We start from the raw sequence: 21006 nt of genomic DNA, 5'->3' as shown, positions 1-21006 counted from the left end.
ATATGGACAAAAAATAATAAAATAGCAGCAGCACGCTTTCTGAATACCTTTTAATGCCAGACAAGGTGCCAAATACACACTATCTCCTTTAACAGTCACTCAACAAACGTGTCCCATACAAGCATTCTAGATTGCACCATTTTGTAATACACAGTACAAGAATTTCTCAGGGCACCTCAAAGACATTGTGCCAACTCAATCTCTCCTGAGCTCCTTCCAGTCAAGGCCCACCATCACAGGTCACCACAACTGCTCTTAGAATCACCAGTGGCCTCACTTTTGCAGATCCAGCAGTGAATCCCTAGACCTCATCTCATTCCTCCTCTCAGCAGCATTTGACACAATGATGGTGCCCTTCATCCAGAGATGTGTTCCTCCCTTGGCTTCTGGGGCACCACTCTCTCCTGGTTCTCTTCCTACCTCACTGGTTACCTCTTCTCTGTTTCCTTTGCTGATTTCCCTTCATCTACCAGATCTCTAAAATGTGGTAGCACCCCTCAGGGTCCAGGCATCAGGCCTCTTTATCTGTCCTCATGTCCTAAATGATCTCATCCAGTTTCATGGTTTTGAACACCATCTAAATACTGAGTCACAAATTCCTGCCTCCAGTCCAGATCTGAACTACTCTTTTTCAGGTCTATTAGACAATTCCACTTGGATGTCTAACTGACATCTCCAACTCAAAATATGCAAAGTAGAACTTCCAACCTACCCTGCCACCACCACCTTCACCCTGAGCACCAAAACTAACTCTAGCCAGAGTCCTCCCCTACCTCAGTTACAGCAACCCCATCCTTCCAACTGCTCATCCTTGACTGTTCCCTTTCCCTTACACACCCACATTTTAGTAAGGAAATCTACTGGCTATGCTTTAACAACAAAAAGCAAATACAGCCTTCAACGCCTCTAGCCCAGAGTTTTAACAAAGCCTCCCCACTGGTCTCCCCTATTCCTACTTATTATCCTCCTTAGACATTTTTTAAAACAGCATCCAGAGTGATCCTACTAAAACAAAGCTTACAGTAAAAAACAAAGACAAGGGCCGGGCGCAGTGGCTCATTCCTGTAATCCCAGCACTTTGGGAGGCCGAGGCAGACGGATTACTTGAGGTCAAGAGTTCGAGACCAGCCTGGCCAACATGGTGAAACTCCATCTCTACTTCTACAAAAATTAGCTGGACATGGTCACATACACCTGTAGTCCTAGCTACTCAGGAGGCTGAGGCAGGAGAACCGATTGAACCCAGGAGGCGGAGGTTGTAGTGAGCCAAGATCGGCCACTGTACTCCAGCCTGGAGGACAGAGTGAGACTCCTTCTCAAAAACAAACAAAAAATAAAACAACAAAGACAAGAAATTGACCTGTAGGGTCAACATTCTTAGCTGCCCATTACTTCTTGGACACCATTTCCCACCACTCTGCTCCAGCCACATTCACATTCTAAAAGACACCCAGCATGACCTCTACCTCTGGGCACAGCGTCTGCTCTTCCTTTTACCTATGAGACTTTTTCCTCAGATATTTACTCAAATGTCACCTGAACAGACAGGCCTTCCCTAACCACCCAGCATAAAACAGCAACTCCTCAGACCACTCCGTAGTCCCCTTACCTAGTGTTATTTCACTTGGTTTATTACATACTTAAGTTTTTTTGTTTACTGTCTCCCTTCCTCATGAAATACTTGTGTATCCCAGCATCCAAGATATAAAAGTCATCAATAAATATTTGTTGAATGAATAAAATGATCAACCAATCAATCTTGGACTACCTAAAATAAATTTTCTTCTAGGTAGTGAAATTATAAATTCTGCTCAAATATATATCATACCAGGGGACTTGTTTTCATTTCTTCAATCTCTAAGAAAGGGCAGTAATAAAGATTCAAAAATCTTGCCCCCAGAAAGTATCTACTAAGTTTTCAAACATATAATTTTTACAATATATGCTTCAAAGGGAATGTTTATCCATGCCTGAATGATGCAATAATCAGCAGAACCTGTTAATATTAATAGCTCATTAAATGAAAGATCAAGTTTGTAAGCCAAGTGCTATGTGGAAGCTATGTGGACACTATAACCCTATGCTCCATTTTTCTCAGCAATCAATCTCATAACAGGGTGTATTACCATTTTTGTTACTAGTTGCCATAAATCTGTTTATTAAAATTAATACACATAAAGAATCAATTTAATTTTCAATAAATGATTCATAAATGTTCTACCCACCAGGTGAGATAAATAAATGACTTTTGTGTGATACATTTCCTGATTTAAAAAGCTATCTCCTGATTTCTCACAATGACTGGTTTTCATTTTAATAAAACTGAAAAAGAACTCTCTTTGTGGCTGATACACCTAGAAATTGCATTTTATTTTAAAATTAATTTCTCATTCAACTAAATAGCATACAGGTTTATTTTAATAATTTCAAGTATTTGTCAGTCCACTTGGTTTTATTAAAATTTATATCTAACATATTTAAGAACTCCTAACTGGTATTTGGAAGAATTAAACCAGAACTAAATACACATCTGTTTAGGGGGCAACGCTTATTTAATATGTTATTAAATGCTTATTTAATAATGTTATATATTTATAATGTTTAATAAATAAGGCAATGCTAATTTAATAATGTTAACAAAAATTGTAAAGACAGAGGTGACACAATATATATATTTTTAATTTGCTTTTTTTGTAGAGAGGAAGGATCCCTGTGTTACCTAGGCTGGTCTTGAACTCCTGACCTCAAGCAATGCTCCCATCTCAGGTTCCCAATATGCTGTGATTACAAGTGTAAGCCACTGCACCTGGCCTACACCAATTAACTGTTCTGTAATTACTTGCCTTGGCCTGGGCGCTGAGTAATAAAATGCACATACAATCTTTTCTTCAATGGAACAAACTATAGGCAGAATAAGCCTAGTTTAGCTATTCAGTTGCGTTCACAAATCAAAGGTCTCTAGAACCCTCATCTGGTACGAAACAGACCTCAAAACATTTCACTTGCTATTTAGTGCCCTTCTCTTTCCCTGACACTCCTCTTTAGCCTGTTTTTTCCCTTCTTATTTTTCTCTCTGCTGTTCAACTGTAATCTTGAAATGTTAGGCTAATAACTTGAGGTTTGTATAGCAAAGTTCTTTGTACAATACTCTAAACTCTTCTGAGAAAGGTGGGATATACTTATAAATATATTTTTTTTATTCTATTTATTTTTTTATTCTATTATTTATAATAAAACCTATTCAGAGACACAGGATTTTGTTTTTGTTTTTCTTTTGTTTTGTTTTTTGAGACGGAGTCTCACTCTGTCGTGCAGGCTGGAGTGCAGTGGCGCAATCTCGGCTCACTGCACTCTCCACCTCCCAGGTTCAGGCAATTCCCCTGCCTCAGTCTCCCAAGTAGCTGGGATTACAGGCACATGCCACCACGCCCGACTAATTTTTTACATTTTTAGTAGAGATGGGGTTTCACCATATTAGCCAACACGGTCTTGATCTCCTGACCTCGTGATCTGCCAAGACGCAGGATTTAAAAAAAAAAAATACTTATCTCCATGAAGCAGACCTGCTTTAGTCTCCAGTTCTATCACCAATGTATTCCATAGCACATTGTTTATGTTTCATAAATAGAAAAAAAACTACAGAAAATGATCACATTTCTATATTATTTATAGCTCAATTTCCTCTCCCTGCACTACTAATTCTACTTAGAAATAAATGTTGTGTTAAGATACTACAATTTAGAAACTGTCTGTTACTTAAGCATAACCAGCCTCTCCCACCAAATATACTACCTGATAGGACTGTGGTCCATATTAAATGAGATAATCCACATAAAGCACTCAGCACAACATGAGGCATATAGGAAATATTGAAGCAATTGATTCTTCATGATTTAAATATTGTCTTGCATTAAAATGTTTATCATGAGATGAATCCAGTGTTGGAAATATCAAAGTAGCCATTAGAAAACTGTTGTAGTTATAAATTCTCTTGAAGGAAATGAAACAATAGGACATCTCAGCAAAGAAATAGAATTTTTTTTTAAAAAAGGAAAATTTTTGAACTAGAAAATACAATAACCAAAAGACATAACTCGCTGGATGGGCTCAATAGCAGTGTGGAGATGACTCAGGACAGAACCACTGAATCTGAGGCTAGATCAAGAGAATGTATACCCTCTGAATGAGAGAGAGAAAACCAGCTTTTAAAAATGAAGAGTCCACACTTCCAAGATGGCCAGACAGGAACAGCTCCAGTCTACAGCTCCCAGAGAGATCAACGCAGAAGATGTGTGATTTCTGCATTTCCAACTGAGACACCTGGTTCATCTCATTGGGACTGGTTGGACAGTGGGTGCAGGCCATGGAGGGTGAGCAGAAGAAGGGTGGGGCGTCGCCTCACCCAGGAAGCAAAAGGGGTTGGGGGATTTCCCTTTCCTAGCCAATGGAAGTCATGAGTGACTGTACCTGGAGGAACGGCATAATCCTGCCCAAATACTGCGCTTTTCCCACGGTCTTCGCAACCAGCAGGCAAGGAGATCCCCTCCCGTGCCTGGCTCAGCGGGTACCACGCCCATGGAGCTTTTCTCGCTGCTAATGCAGAAGTCTGAGATTGACCTGGGATGCGGCAGCTTGGTGGGGGGAGGGGCGTCTGCCATTACTGAGGCTTGAGTAGGCGGTTCTATGCTCACAGTGTAAACAAAGCAGCAGGGAAGCTCGAACTGGGCAGAACCCACTGCAGTTCAGTAAGGCCTACTGCCTTTCTAGATTCTACCTCTGGGGGCAGGGTATATCTGAACAAAAGGCAGCAGACAGCTTCTCCAGACTTAAATGTCCCTGCCTGACAGCTCTAAGGGAGCAATGGTTCTCCCAGCATGGCATTCGAGCTCCAATAACGGACAGACTGCCTCCTCAAGTGGGTCTCTGACCCCTGGGTAGCCTGACTGGGAGACACCTCCCAGTAGGGGCCAACAGACACCTCATACAGGCAGGTGCCCCTCTGGGACAAAGCTTCCAGAGGAAGGATCAGGAAGAAATATTTGCTGTTCTGCAGCCTCTGCTGGTGATACCTAGGCAAACAGGGTCTGGAGTAGACCTCCAGCAAACTCCAACAGACCTGCAGCTGAGTTAACCCTTTCTGTTAACTAGCCTGTTGGTTAGAAGGAAAACTAACAAACAGAAAGGAATAGCAACAACATCAACAAAAAGGACATCCACACCAAAACCCCATACGTAGGTCACCAACATCAAAGACCAAAGGTAGATAAAACCACAAAGATGGGGAGAAACCAGAGCAGAAAGGCAGAAAATTCCAAAAACCAGAACGCCTCTTCTCCTCCAAAGGAACACAACTCCTTGCCAGCAAGGGAACAAAACTGGATAGAGAATGAGTTTGATGAGTTGACAGAAGTAGGCTTCAGAAGGTCGGTAATAACAAACTTCTCCAAACTAAAGGAGCATGTTCTAACCCATCGCAGGTAAGCTAAAAACCTTCAATAAAGGTTAGACAAATGGCTAACTAGAATAACCAGTGTAGAGAAGAACTTAAATGACCTGATGGAGCTGAAAACCACAGTACGAGAACTTCATGAAGTATACACAAGCTTCAATAGCTGATTCAATGAAGTGGAAGAAAGGATATCAGTGATTGAAGATCAAATTAATGAAATAAAGTGAGAAGACAAGATTAGAGAAAAAAGAGTGAAGAAAAAAAAAAAAAAGGCCTCCAAGAAATATGGGACTATGTGAAAAGACCAAATCTACATTTGATTGGTGTACCTGAAAGTCGCAGGGAGAATGGAACTAAGTTAGAAAACACTCTTCAGGATATTATCCAGGAGAATTTCCCCCACCTAGCAAGACAGGCCAACATTCACATTCAGGAAATACAGAGAACACCACAAAGATACTCCTCGAGAAGAGCAACCCCAAGACACATAATTAACCGATTCACCAAGTATGAAATGAAGGAAAAAATGTTATGGGCAAACAGAGAGAAAGGTCAGGTCACCCAAAAAGGGAAGCCCATCAGACTGACAGCAGATCTCTCAGCAGACACCCTACAAGCCTGAATAGAGTGGGGGCCAATATTCAACATTCTTTAAGAAAAGAATTTTCAACCCAGAATTTCATATCCAGCCAAACTAAGCTTCATAAGTGAAGGAGAAATAAAATCCTTTACAGACAAGCAAATGCTGAGAGATTTTGTCACCACCAGGCCTATGTTACAAGAGCTCCTGAAGGAAGCACTAAACATGGATAGGAACAACCAGTACCAGCCACTGCAAAAACATGCCAAATTGTAAAGACCATTGATGCTATGAAGAAACTGCATAAATTAATGGGCAAAATAACCAGCTAGCATCATAATGACAGGATCAAATTCACACATAACAATATTAACCTCAAATGTAAATGGGCTAAATGCCCCAATTAAAAGACACAGACTGGCAAACTGGATAGTCAAGACCCATTGGTGTGTTGCATTCAGGAGACCCATCTCATGTGCAAAGACACACATAGGCTCAAAATAAAGGGATGGAGGAAGATCTAGCAAGTCAATGAAAAGCACCAAAAAAAAGCAGGGGTTGCAATCCTGGTCTGTGATAAAACAGACTTTAAACCAACAAAGATCAAAGAAGGGTATTACATAATGGCAAAGGGATCAATTCAACAAGAAGAATTAACTATCCTAAATATATATGCACCCAATACAGGAGCACCCAGATTCATAAAGCAAGTTCTAAGAGACCTACAAAGAGACTTAGATTCCCACACAGTAATAATGGGAGACTTTAACACCCCAATATTAATATCAGACAGATCAACAAGACAGAAAATTAACAAGGACATCCAGGACTTGAACTCAGCTCTGGAACAAGCAGACCTAATAGACATCTACAGAACTCTCCACCCCAAATCAACAGAATATACATTCTTCTCAGCACCACACTGCACTTATTCTAAAATTGACCACATAATTGGAAATAAAACACTCCTCAGCAAATGTAAAAGAACAGATATCGCAACAAACTGTCTCTCAGACCACAGTGCAATCAAATTAGAACTCGGGAGTAAGAATCTCACTCAAAACCCCAAAACTACATGGAAACTGAACAACCTGCTCCTGAATGACTACTGGATAAACAACGAAATGAAGTTAGAAATAAATAAGTTTATTTGAAACCAATGAGAACAAAGACACAATGTACCAGAATCTCTGGGACACACTTAAAGCAATGTGTAGAGGGAAATCTATAGCACTAAATGCCCACAAGAGAAAGCAGGAGAGATCTAAAATCAACACCCTAACATCACAATTAAAAGAACTAGTGGAGCAGGAGCAAAAAAATTCAACAGCTAGCAGAAGACAAGAAATAACTAAGATCAGAGCAGAACTGAAGGAGATAGAGACACAAAAAAACCCTTCAAAAAAAAAAATCAATGAATCCAGGAGCTGGCTTTTTGAAAAGATCAACAAAATATATAGACCACTAGCAAGACTAATAAAGAAGAAAAGAGAGAAGAATCAAATAGACACAATAAAAAATGATAAAGGAGATATCACCACCAATCCCAGAGAAATACAAACTACCATCAGAGAATACTATAAACACCTCTATGCAAATAAACTAGAAAATCTAGAAGAAATGGATAAATTCCTGGACACATACACCCTCCCAAGACTAAACAAGGAAGAAGTTGAATCTCTGAATAGACCAATAACAGGTTCTGAAATTGAGGCAATAATAGCCCATCAACCAAAAAAAAGTCCAGGACACGACAGATTCACAGCCGAATTCTATCAGAGGTACAAAGAGGAGCTGGTACCATTCCTTCTGAAACTATTCCTATCAACAGAAAAACAGGAAATTCTCCCTAACTCATTTTATGAGGCCAACATCATCCTGATACCAAAGCCTGGTAGAGACACAACAAAAAAAGAGAATTTTAGACAAATATCCCTGATGAACATCGATGCAAAAACTCTCAATAAAATACTGGCCAACCGAATCTAGTGGTACATCAAAAAGCTTATCCACCAAGATAAAGCTGGCTTCATCCCTGGGATGCAAGGCTGGTTCACCGTATGCAAATCAACAAACGTAATCCATCACATAAACAGAACCAACGACAAAAACCACATGATTATCTCAATGGATGCAGACAAGGCTTTCTACAAAATTCAACAGCCTTTCATGCTAAAAACTCTCAATAAGTTAGGTATCAATGGAACATATCTCAACATAATAAGAGCTATTTATGACAAACCCACAGCCAATATCATACTGAATGGGCAAAAACTGGAAGCATTCCCTTTGAAAACTGGCACAAGACAAGGATGCCCTCTCTCACCACTTCTATTCAAAATAGTATTGAAAGTTCTGGCCAGGGCAATCAGGCAAGAGAAGGAAATAAAGGGTATTCAAATAGGAAGAGAGGAAGCCAAATTGTCTGTTTGCAGATGACATGACTGTATATTTAGAAAATCCCACTGTCTCAGCCCAAAATCTCCTTAAGCTCATAAGCAACTTCAGGAAAGTCTCAGGATACAAAATCAATGTGCAAAAATCACAACCATTCCTATACACCAAGAACAGACAAACAGAGAGCCAAATCATGAGTGAACTCCCATTCACAATTGCTACTAAGGGTAAAATACCTAGGAATACAACTTACAAGGGATGTGAAGGACCTCTTCAAGGAGAACCACAAATAACTGCTTAAGGAAATAAGAGAGGACACAAACAAATGGAAAAACATTCCATGCTCATGGATAGGAGGAATCAATATCGTGAAAATGGCCTTACTGCCCAAAGTAATTTATAGATTCAATGCTATCCCCATCAAGCTACCACTGACTTTCTTCGCAGAATTGGAAAAAACTAATTTAAACTTCATATGGAACCAAAAAAGAGCCTGCATAGCCAAGAAAATCCTAGGCAAGAAGAACAAAGCTGGAGGCATTACGCTGCCTGACTTCAAACTTTACTACGAGGCTACAGTAACCGAAACAGCATGGTACTGATACCAAAACAGAGATATAGACCAATGGAACAGAATGGAAGCCTTAGAAATAATACCACCATCTACCACCATCTGATATTTGACAAACCTGACAAAAACAAGCAATGGGGAAAATATTCCCTGATTAATAAACAGTGTTGGGAAAACTGGCTAGCCATATGCAGAAAACTGAAACTTGGACCCCTTCCTTACACCTTATATAAAAATTAACTCAAGATGGATCAAAGTCTTAAACATAAGACCTAGGACCATAAAGATCCTAGAAGAAAACCTGGGCAATACCATTCAGGATACAGGTATGGGCAAAGACTTTATGTCTAAAACATCAAAAGCAATGGCAACAAAAGCCAAACTTGACAAACGGGATCTAATTAAACTAAAGAGCTTCTGCATAGCAAAAGAAACTATCATCAGAGTGAATAGGCAACCTATAGAACGGGAGAAAATTTTTGCGATCTATCCATCTGACAAAGGGTTAATATCCAGAATTTACAAATAACTTAAATTTACAAGAAAAAAGCAAACAACCTCATCAAAAAAATGGACAAAGGATATGAACAGACGCTTCTCAAAAGAAGACATTTATGCAGCCAACAGACATATGAAAAAATGCTCATCATCACTGGTCATGAGAGAAATGCAAATCAAAATCACAATGAGACACCAGCTCACGCCAGTTAGAAGAGCAATCATTAAAAAGTCAAGAAACAATAGATGCTGGAGAGGATATGGAGAAATAGGAACACTTTTACACCGTTGGTGGGAGAGTAAATTAGTTCAATCGTTGTGGAAGACAGTGTGGCAATTCCTCAAGAATCTAGAACTAGAAATACCATTTGACCCAGCAATCCCATTACTGGGCATATACCCAAAGGATTATAAATCATTCTACTATAAAGACAAATGCACACATATGTTTATTGTGGCACTATTCACAATAGCAAAAACTTGGGACCAACCCAAATGTCCATCAATGATAGACTGGATTAAGAAAATGTGGCACATATACACCATGGAATACTATGCAGCCTTTAAAAAGGATGAGTTCATGTCCTCTGCAGGGACATGGATGAAGCAGGAAACCATCATTCACAGCAAGTTATCACAAGATCAGAAAACCAAACACGCATGTTCTCACTCATAAGCGGGAGTTGAACAATGAGAAACATGGACACAGGGAGGGGAACGTCACACACTGGGGCCTGTGCGGGGTGGGGGACTAGGGGAGGGATAACATTAGGAGAAATACCTAATGTAGGTGACAGGTTGATGGGTGCAGCAAACCACCATGGCTCTTGTATATCTATGTAGCAAAACTGCATGTTCTGCACATGTAACCCAGAACTTAAATTAAAAAAAAAAAAAAAAAAAAAAAGAAGAAGAATTTATCAGGGGCCTGTGAAAAAAATAACAAAAGGGCCAACATTCATGTTATCACAGTTCCACAGGGAGAGTAAGTAGGACTGAAAAAGTTATTTGGAGAAAAAATGGTTGAAAATTTTCACAATTTAGTGAAGGGCACAAACATACAGATCTCAGAAGCTGAGCAAACCCCGAATAAGAAAAATAAAAGAAACTTATGCCCAAAGACCTTATAATTAAACTTGTGAACACTAAAGTTAAAAAAAAAATCTTGAAAACAGCTAGGGAAACAGCACATTACTTATGGGAAGCACCAATTCAAATGAAAATGGATTTCTCACTTGAAATGACAGAAGCCAGAGGGAAGTGGCACAACATACCTTATGTCCTTAAAGAAAAGAATTGCCAACCACGAATGCTGTGTCTGGTTAAAAAAACAAAACAAAACAAAAACAAAAACCACCTCAAAACTGAAGGGAAAATAAAGGGTACTCTCATATTAAAAAATTTCAAATTACTAAGAATTTGTCACTTGCAAGCCTATCCTTAAAGAGTAGCTAATGGGAGTTTTCTATACAGAAAGGAAGAGAAAATAGGAGATAGACGATAACAGAAAAAAGGGCTTAGAACTTCAAAAAGGAGAAGAGAACACAGAGATGAGTGAAAATAGGGGTAAATATAATAGATTATTCTTTTCATGAGTTTCTTAAACGACATTTGATAGTTGGAGCCAAAAAATACAATACCAACTGATGTGGCGCTCAAAGTACGTAAAGTAAATATTTAAACAATTGCACTTAAAAAGCAAGGAGGGTAAAGGGACTAAATGGAAGTAAGGTTTCCACACTTCACTGGAAGTGGCAAAATGTTGTGGACACCAGTAGACTGTGATAAGTTATGTACATATATTTCAATACCTAGAGTAACCACTAGGAAAATTATACAAAGTAAATAAAAAATATTATAAATTAAGATGGAATCCTAAAACATGCTCAAGTAATGCACAGGAAAGAAAGGAAAGAGAAACAAGAGAAATGAAAAAACGGAGGATACAGACAGAAAACCAAAAAATGGCAGACTTACGCCTTAACATATCATTACTTTAAATGTGAGTGGTCTACCTACAACTAGTTAAAAGACTAGCAGAGCACCAAAAAAAGCCAATTTCCAAAGGTTACACTCTATATGGTTCGATGCATATAGTATGTATAATATGACAAAATTATACAGATGGAGAACAGATTACTAGTTGCCAGGAGTTGGACATGCAGCAAGGAGTGGCTGTGACGACAAAAAGATAGCACAGGGAACCTTGTGATGAAACTGTCCTGTATTTTCACAGCAGTGGAGTGGTGGCTACATGAATCTTCCCATGACAAAACTGCACAGAACTAAGTACACACAAACTCATGCACACACAAATGAGTGCATGTAATACGGGTGAAATCCAAATAAGGTCTGTGCCTTGTATCAGTATCAACTTCCTGGTGTGATATTGTACTAGAGTTATGTAAGATGTTACCCTTTGGAAAGTGGGTGAAGGGTATTCAGAATATCTTTGTGTTTTTCCTCCTTTTTTTTTTCTTTTAGAGATAGGGTCTTGCTCTGCTGTCCAGTCTGGAGTGCAGTGGCATAATCATGGTTCAATGCAGCCTCAACCTCCTGAGCTCAAGTGATCCTCCCACGTCAGCCTCCCAAGTAGCCAGGACTACAGGCAAGTGAATTTTTAAATTTTTTGTAGAGACAGGGTCTCACTGTGCTGCCCCAGCTGGTCTCAAACTCCTGGCCTCAAGTGATCCTCCCACCTTGACCTCCCACCTCTGTGGTATTTCCTAACTACATGTGAATATACAGTTATTTCAAAATGATTTTTTTAACTTAATATCTCAAGGAAAAAAAGTATAGTAAAACAACAAACAAGTTTGGCTTTATATTAACAGAAAATCTTGAATACAATAAAATTGGCTAAGAAATAAACCAAATCTTTCTCCTAACTCCCTTGTTAGAGAGTTTGAGACGGGGAAGGAAAGACATACCATTTCATTCTGGGTTCCATAGTTCTGCAACCCAAACATCAATACAGAAGACACCTATAATATGTATAAAGATGAATATGTTTTGCTAAAAAAAAAAAAAAGTTATTTTGCTAAGTATATAAGTGATGAATATTTATTATAGAAAATTTAGAAAATGAAAATTTAGATAATGATAGTAAATAAAATAAAAAGCACATGTCCCACTGATAATATGGTCTTGTATGCTTTTTACCTTTGCTTATATATGGATTTTGTGGGATGGAGAGAAACCAGTATACATCCTAAATCGGGAATCAGCAAACTACAGCCTGCAGATCAATTCCAGTCAAGCATCGTTTTTGTACAGCTCGTAAACGAAGCATGATGTTTACACTTCTACAGTTACATACCTACATAATATGTGCCATATTGCCTCTGTCTGCAAAGCTTTTAAATATTTACTACCTAGAACTCTACAGAAAACGCCTGTCAACTTCTGTTCTTAATGGCATTTTTATAAAAAGCTTTTTAAATTATAAAGATAGCATGAAAAAGGACATATGAATATTTTCTTTACTTAAATATTAATGCCATTAATCAAGTTAGTGGCAGAATAACAATCCATTATATGGATTATATGAATAAACCTTTATTAATCAATTTATTATTTCTGGATATTTAGCCTGTTTCCAAATTTTTGTATTATACAAAGCAAATGAATGCTCTTATAGCTAAATTTCTAAATATAGAAATGAGTACTTTTAAGGAGGTCTCACTTATAGTTAACATTATTTTATAAATATTTTTATAATTGTTTTGTAAATAAACAGCATTATATATTTTGTAGTAAAACAGGAACTTTATTAAACAATTAATATTATATATAAATCGACTATTCTCTATTCTCTAGAATAGAAAGCAATTCTGAAATTGGTATATTTTCCGACAAGTTGAACAAATCAAAATCTGTAATATTACCCAAAAATTTCATTTTTATACATAGGGAAAATTCCAAAGATTTTTTTTTTAATCCTGTCAAATTCTATAAAGGTACACAGAAGAAGAGTTTGGCCTAAAATCAGAAAGTCACAAGGAAGTTAAAGGCAGTATAACTAGCAGCTGGAGCCCTGGAGTCAAACTACGGGATCCAAATCCATTTACCAACTGGGTAGCCTTGCAAGTTTCCGAAAACTTGAAGTATGTGTCTTTATCTGTAAACCAGAAGCGATCATCATGGCCAAGTCACAGGGCAGATTAAGATACCTAAAGAGCATACCAAAGTGCCCAGCACTGTTTTCCATACTAAATAACTGTTCATTTTTGTAATAATAATCATCATCAGAGTAGACTTCTCACACAATACTTGTTCCATTACACCTTTGCTCCAAAGGGGGCTCAGACCTGCCTCTAACAAGCAGTAACTTGCAGGACTTAAAAAATAAAATAAAATCCCAGAAATTAATTTGATTATTTGCTTTTGTTTGAAAACATATTTAATACAAAAGCATATTATTTGTGTCAGCCTGAAGAAAACCATATAAAAGAGGTCACCAATGGATTGCAATGTACCATTTTGAAGAAAAGAATAATCTAAACAAAAAGAAATCAATCTTTAGGTTCAGAATTCAGGATTAGAACATCTTTTTCCTCTCACTGTTTACACTAGACTCACTTTCCTGTAACAAGGCTGAAGTAGACACTGGAATCTTCCTGACTCCCCATCTGGCTCATCTCTTCCACACTACCCTATATTTCCTATTGACTGGACTCAAGAAGCATCTTCTTGGAGTCAGTTCCTCTTTGTCTTCTGCTACTGCCTTGCCCAGGCCCCTACATTCCTCCTATCTCTTATGGGGACTTCCATGAGAACCTCATGAATGGTCTTCCTGCTATCGTCTCTCCTTCCAGTTCATCTGTCACCAACAATACCCTCAATAACCCTTCCCTACCCTCAATAATCAAGCTTTGGGGTGGCTCCCTGATGGCCGCAGAATCAAGTCCACACTTCCTGGTTTGATACATTAGGGGCTTCACAACCGCACCAATTTCCTTCATCAGTCTCATTGTTCCCACCCTCCTCCTACACTACAGCCACATTGAGTGCCTCATGGTTGGCTGAACATGCATACATACGTACTCTTCCACGACTCAGTCTCTGCACATACATTCCCTCCTTCCCAAAGACACCCAGCTTCGCTGCCCAGACTCACCTCCCAAGGTTCCAGGCATACTCACTCTTGAAGATTCCAACTGAAGCCATTCCTGACCACTCACTCACTCCTCTGTGCTCCCACCTCACTATGCTACCATTTACACAAGAGCAATCATCCATAAGTATTGAAAAGATCTTAGTGCTTCACAATAGGAGTGAAATCCTTTTGAAGATAATGTACTTCTTTGTTATGCTCTTCAAAATAAAACACCATCTAAGAAATAATCTGGCTCATAATATCAAGGTGAAATAAACAGTACACTGCATGTTTTTCAAAAAATCCTAGCTGGAAGGACCAGTTTAGTTAGTCTACAGAATTTTGCAACAACCAATTATTACCATAAATGCAGGACCCTTAACTATGTAGCCTATTAAATGACATATTAACTATCTTGGTTGTAGTATGATTTTGCATTTCTACTTTAATTGCAAAATATATTAAAATTTTTAAAGTATTATATATTGGCATATACACCACTTTCCTTTACATTAATAATACTAACTCAACAATTTCATTTCATTTGGTTGCAGTTTTCAAGAGTAAAGAAAAACATATGGCCAGTTTTAGGTAGACAATATTCTTTTCCCAAACATATATCAAAATAAGACCTTCAGATAAACTTAAAAGTCTTCCTGATATACTATAAAAGCACAGTTTACATGAAATGCAGCATTTCATAAAACGATATATAAACTGTTACATGGTTGAAAACACTACACATTATTCTTTATGGAAATGGAAATTATCCTAGCACTTGAATAAGGAAAAGGTAGAACTATATAAGGAAAATGCCTGTCCTTCAAACAAAAGTTTAACAGTTACAAAACATAATGAGAAGAGATAATAGAGAACAAAGAAATGGATGAAGGAGGATTCTCTGGCAGACTGAGTGGTGTCTCAAAATATCACTCCTGGAACTGGAAAGTGATTCAAACTGAGTAAAAAAATTCCAAAGTCTTCAAAGGCTCAACTGCAAACAGGTTTACTACACTTACAAGGCCTAAACCTGGTCTGTCAACATTCTGACTACTTTGCTGGTCCATAAACTCAGTAGAATCAGTAGTATCTAGGAGAGTAACTGCTTTCATAGAGCTAGTGGCGGCGGGGGGCACGGAGGTCCGGGCGGGGGGAAGTGGGGGAGGAATCTCTCTAAGCCCTCAGGTTGAAGCACCAAGTTGGAAAATGAGCCACCATGACAATATCTAAAATATAAACTGAAGGTCATTAATATTTAGGAAGTGCTTCCCATGTGCTAGGCTCTATACAAGATGCTTTATGAATATTAATCATATGTAATCTTCACAGCAACCATACAAGGCAAGCAACAAGCCCCATTTTTCACACGAGGAAACTGAAGAATACAGGAGGTAAGTGCTATGCCCAGGTCACACAAAAAGCACAAGGTATGGCCAAGTGACAAATGAGGGTCCACCTCCAGTCCTTTAGCACTATCCAAAGCAGCAGGCACTGGAGGCTAGACAGCAAGACAATGGGAAGAGCCCAGAGTTAGAATCCCTTTCTCCCACTCATCAGCTGTAAGACATTAGACAATCAGGCCACATTTGGGTCTCACTTTCCTCAACCTTAAAATAACTACCTTTTCCTTCCATTTCTCTCCTCAGTTTGGCCAACTCTCATTCCCTAACTTCCTAGTTTCTTTGTCCATTTCTAATATAGTTTTTAAATATCTGATTTAAGGTACTTTACTGTGGGCAGGCACGGTGGCTCACGCCTGTAATCCCAACACTTTGGGAGGCCGAGGCAGGTAGATCACTTGAGGCCAGGAGTTTGACACCAGCTTGGCCAACATGACAAAACCCTGTCTCTACTAAAGATACAAAAGTGAGCCAGGCGTGTTGGTACACACCTGTAATCACAGCTACTCAGGAGCTTGAAGCATGAGAATTGCTTGAACCTGGGAGGTCGAGGTTGCGGTGAGCTGAGATCGTGCCACTGCACCCCAGCCTGGGTGACAAAGTGAGACTTTGTCTCAAAAAAGAAAACAAAACAAACAAAACAAAACAAAACAAAACAAAAAACATGTTAAGGTAGTTTATTGTATCTGCAAATGCTTGTTTATAGATATTCTACTCATGATGGAGTGTTATGTTATTGTTTTCTGCTTTCTGATTCTATTTTCTTCCTATAGCAGCTTTTTATGGATGTTACCTGTCATTTCAATTCATTTTTAAATGACTTGGATTTTCCTGGATAGCAGTACTAGATGCTACTAGGAAAGAAGAGGTGAGGCATCTGTGTGGTTTACCAGGTTTCTGCATTTTCTTTTCTAAGTGGCATCCTTTTGTGGTGAATAGTAAGTCTCCTGATCTGATGATGTTCTTTGTCTCTGGGCACCCTTAATTTCCTCTGCTTTGTCCTTTTCTTTCACTGCCAAGCCTCTAAGGGATGCCTCCCCCATCTCTCCCAAAAGCAATACCATCCAACTCTGTCACCTAAAGCCCCACATACTTTCGAGTTCCTTTCTTTAAATTCTCCAAACCTACCAAGTCTCACATCTGTTCTCATATTTCCCCACTAACAATGGGGCCCCCTTCTCACTAAGGATGATTTTTATGTGCATTCTGCCTCGGCTGGGTCTCAGCTGTACTCTCTTCATTTCTACCCAGTCTCCATCTGACTGTCAGCTCCAGCGTCAACTCCAGAGCTGATCCTGCTGGCTTTGGATGTTTATTTCCCCACTTGCACTGAAGTTTGTGTTACTCCCCGTTTGCTAATTATACTGGAAGGCCTAGATTGTGTGTGCTTTTATTTGCTCTCCTTGTTCAGCTGTTTAGTATTTGGAGCATGTGTGGAAAGATTTAGATTTAGGTGGCTGCCAACACCCTCCTCACCTGTAAAATGAAATTCCTGGACAGAGTTCCAACACCGTATGATTCCGTACCAATTATTCTAGGAACACTGGAATCTTAGTTAACCAGAGATTTCTAAAATGCTTTTCAATACTCTATGAGAAATTAACAAATATACCCGATCTATAAGCAAACTCAGAAATGCCTTACCAGGAGCCCCACAGTAATGGAAGTCCTTATCAATGAAAATGTTAGAAACCATGACTACGCAATGACATAATATATAGCCCATGGCCCACAGGCCACATGTGGCCTAGGATGGCTTTAAATGCGGCCCAACACAAATTCATAAACTTTCTTAAAACATTGTTTGATTTTTTGTTGCAAATTTTTTTAGTTCATCAACTGTTGTTAGTATATTTTATGTCTAGCCCAAGATAATTCTTCTTCTTCCAATGTGACCCAGGGAAGCCAAAAGATTGGACAACCCTGATATATAAGCTGTTCTCTACTGAAACATGCACAAGCCCAACTTTTCCTTGGAAAAGCAACAAAAATCACATAAGCTTATGCAATATCAACCCAAATGTAATAGATTATCATGGCTAGAGTCATGTCAGTGTGTATTTCCAGCAGGTTATCACAGGTACATTTTCATTCCTCTGAGTGAAACAAAATATTAAAAGGAAAAATGTACTTCTTCTGAGTCCATCTAGAAAATTGATAAGCCAATTACATTATGCTTGGGCCAGGCACAGCGGCTCATGTCTATAATCCCAGCACTTTGGGACGTTGAGGCAGGTGGATCACCTGAGGTCAAGAGTTGGAGACCAGCCTGGCCAACATGGTGAAACCCTGTCTCTACTAAAAACACAAAAACTATCTGGGCATGGTGGTGGGCACCTGTAATCCCAGCTACTTGGAATGCTGAGGCCAAAGAATCACTTGAACCCAGGAGACGGAGGTTGTAGTGAGCTGAGACTGCACCATTGCATTCTAGCCTAGGCGACAAGAGTAAAACTCTGTCTCAAAAAACAAAACAAAACAAAAAAAATTATATTATACTTAAACATTTTTTATGCAGACTTGAAAATAATTTTTTTAAAAAGTCCTTCCTTATATATTATTCTCCTTAAGAAACTATTTTTATCACAACACCCTAACAACTTTTAAGGTAGTTCCCTTTTTAAGAAGCAAACTCCAATTTCAATGATTCAAAAATTATACCAATAAACATGTCACATTCATTAAAAGAACAAAGAAAGAATAAACATCATAAAACCTACAGTGGCTATTTTTAAAAAGCAGGCAAGGGGGATGTTAAAGTGTTGAGATAAATTTCTAAAACTTTGTATCAATTTTCCCACTGCCAACATGTTTCAAGTTAAAATATTGTTCCAGATGAAAACTTTTTGTTCCTTTTCTTGTTTAATTTTTAAGCTAATCCATTTAATCTTTTTTAAGATAACTGGCATATTAAAAGCTCTTCCCCAAGGCTCAGTTACCTACGGCCCTGCTTTACACCCTCAGCCCCTGCGAATGTTGCATTTAGCAAAGCAGCGCAACTCAAGAGAACAACGTGGTGAGCTACAAATCCGAGGGCTCCTGAGTCACCACCTTACCTCAGACTCATCTGTAGATTCTTCAAGGGACCCAGTTTCCTACAAAGCACAGAAAAAGAAAATGGTCAGAAGAGATGATAAAAGAATAACAATCATTTGCAAGGGGAAAGAATCCTTGTGTTCCTATCACCACCCATCTGCCCTTTTTGGAAGAGAATCTAAAACTATACTTTAGAGGACCACATGCTCTGACTTTCACGTGTCTCCTGCAACTTCTCCACACCCTGGCAGGCAGATCCTGCTGCTCTCCCTCAAAGAGTTAACAGGTAAACAAATTACCCCAGGAACTTGTCATCTGAGGCCCTGGAAGACTCTCTCCCTTGTTAATAATGGAAACCCATCTGGCAAAGCAGCCTCACTAATCTCAGAAGGCAAGAGGAAACTGCCATCTCATGTTATCTACAAGCCAATTTTTATACTGAAAAGCTCTTGTGTTATTAATTATCATGCTATTAATCTGGTTGAGTTAAAATGATTGTCTTGCTAAAACAGCTTTTTAAAAAGAATCTCCTGCAGTGGTACCTATCAGACCCTGTGTAAACTAGCTGTATAATTTACATGCACTCTTTAAACCATTACCACTAAGACAAATTCCGCCATTTAACACAGTTTCCCTCTTGCTAGACAATGAATCTTGCTGCTCTGAAGGAAACAAAGCAAAAAGGGAAAAATTGACTTGATCCTGCTAATCTCTCACCTGTCCAGTGAAAGAGAGAATCTGCTGATGCCATGCATCCTCAAAGAGGTCAGCAAAATGAAGATTTACTTAACGTACTTATAGATATCAATAGCAATAAAAGGTTACAACTAATATGCTGACACTGAATGTAAGCACTTTACAACAATCCATGAGATAAACAAAGAACAAGAAAAAATGGGGCAAGGACATTTTAGATATAACTAATATATTTTCAAGAAAAAAAAGAACATTTTAAGGAAGATCAGACGCATATATTACTCAATACAAGTTGGATAGCAGGATAAAAGTAAATATGGTGTTTAAAATAATTTTAATTTCATTCATCAAAAATCAGCAAGAGCCTGACAGGTGGCAGGCACCCTCCAAAGTACAGCCTGGAGGACAACACAGTCCTTGCCCTCAAAGGCCATGCATAAAATGGGGATATGTTCCTTGTAATTAAGAATTTTATTATACTTGTATCATTAACCACAATGAATATTAGAATCTCCTCTATATCTCAATGCAGCCTGTTTAGCTTAATGTCAATCCAAGTCTCATAAAGTTCTTATTCATTTGAAGCTACAATAATCCACAGTAACATTTTTGTTCTTAGCACTACATAAAAAAACCAATTATTCCACTACATGATAGCTGTCCAGAGAGTTAATGACATGTATCATGTTCCACCTTCTAAAATGTTTCTCCTCTGCACTCACCATCACAGTTCCTGGTTTTAGTCCCCTTACTCTACTGATCCTTCTCTTGTGGACATAGTCCACTTTAACATTAACAGTCAGTATTCTGACTTCTTTACTGAACATCTATTATAAACTACTCATTATGTTCCATTCACCACCCGCAACATTATAAACTTTCCTAACACCACTGGGGTCGGAAGAGTGAGGCTTAGAGGTTAAGTTTAATGACTTCTAACATCCTTTCCATCTCTGTGAGTTGCTGAATATTATGTTATTAGCATCAGCAATACAAGGCTTTGATAACTATGCCAATAAAGTACACTTAGATTCCTATCTCCTGTATGTACAATTCTAAAAAGACATTTGAGTACTCTTTTCAGAAAAATTACACTAAACCTAAGGAAATTTTTTTTTTCCTCATATAGAATCCACTCAAGTATGCACATGAGGTAAATGGGTGAATACCCCATTTATGTTCTTCATTAAAACAAAAACATTTGGGCTAGGCACAGTGGCTCACGCCTGTAATCTCAGCATTTTGGGAGGCCGAGGTGGGTGGATCACCTGAGGCAAAGAG

General features: G+C 38.6%; 1 protein-coding gene across 1 annotated transcript in view; it reads right to left on the bottom strand.

Moving 5' to 3' along the window:
* Nucleotides 1–21006, bottom strand: part of VPS41 (VPS41 subunit of HOPS complex) — a 185044-nt gene that overhangs the window by 154850 nt on the left and 9188 nt on the right. Inside the window, exon 2 of the mRNA XM_007981558.3 lies at nucleotides 19050–19088. Within this exon, the coding sequence (XP_007979749.2) occupies nucleotides 19050–19088 (39 nt within the window). The remainder of the gene's footprint in view (nucleotides 1–19049; nucleotides 19089–21006) is intronic.

This window comes from Chlorocebus sabaeus, chromosome 21, assembly GCF_047675955.1.
Source record: "Chlorocebus sabaeus isolate Y175 chromosome 21, mChlSab1.0.hap1, whole genome shotgun sequence".
Classification (NCBI taxonomy): domain Eukaryota; kingdom Metazoa; phylum Chordata; class Mammalia; order Primates; family Cercopithecidae; genus Chlorocebus; species Chlorocebus sabaeus.
Note: the sequence above shows the minus strand (reverse complement) of the source record. Positions and strands in the feature narration are given on the sequence as shown.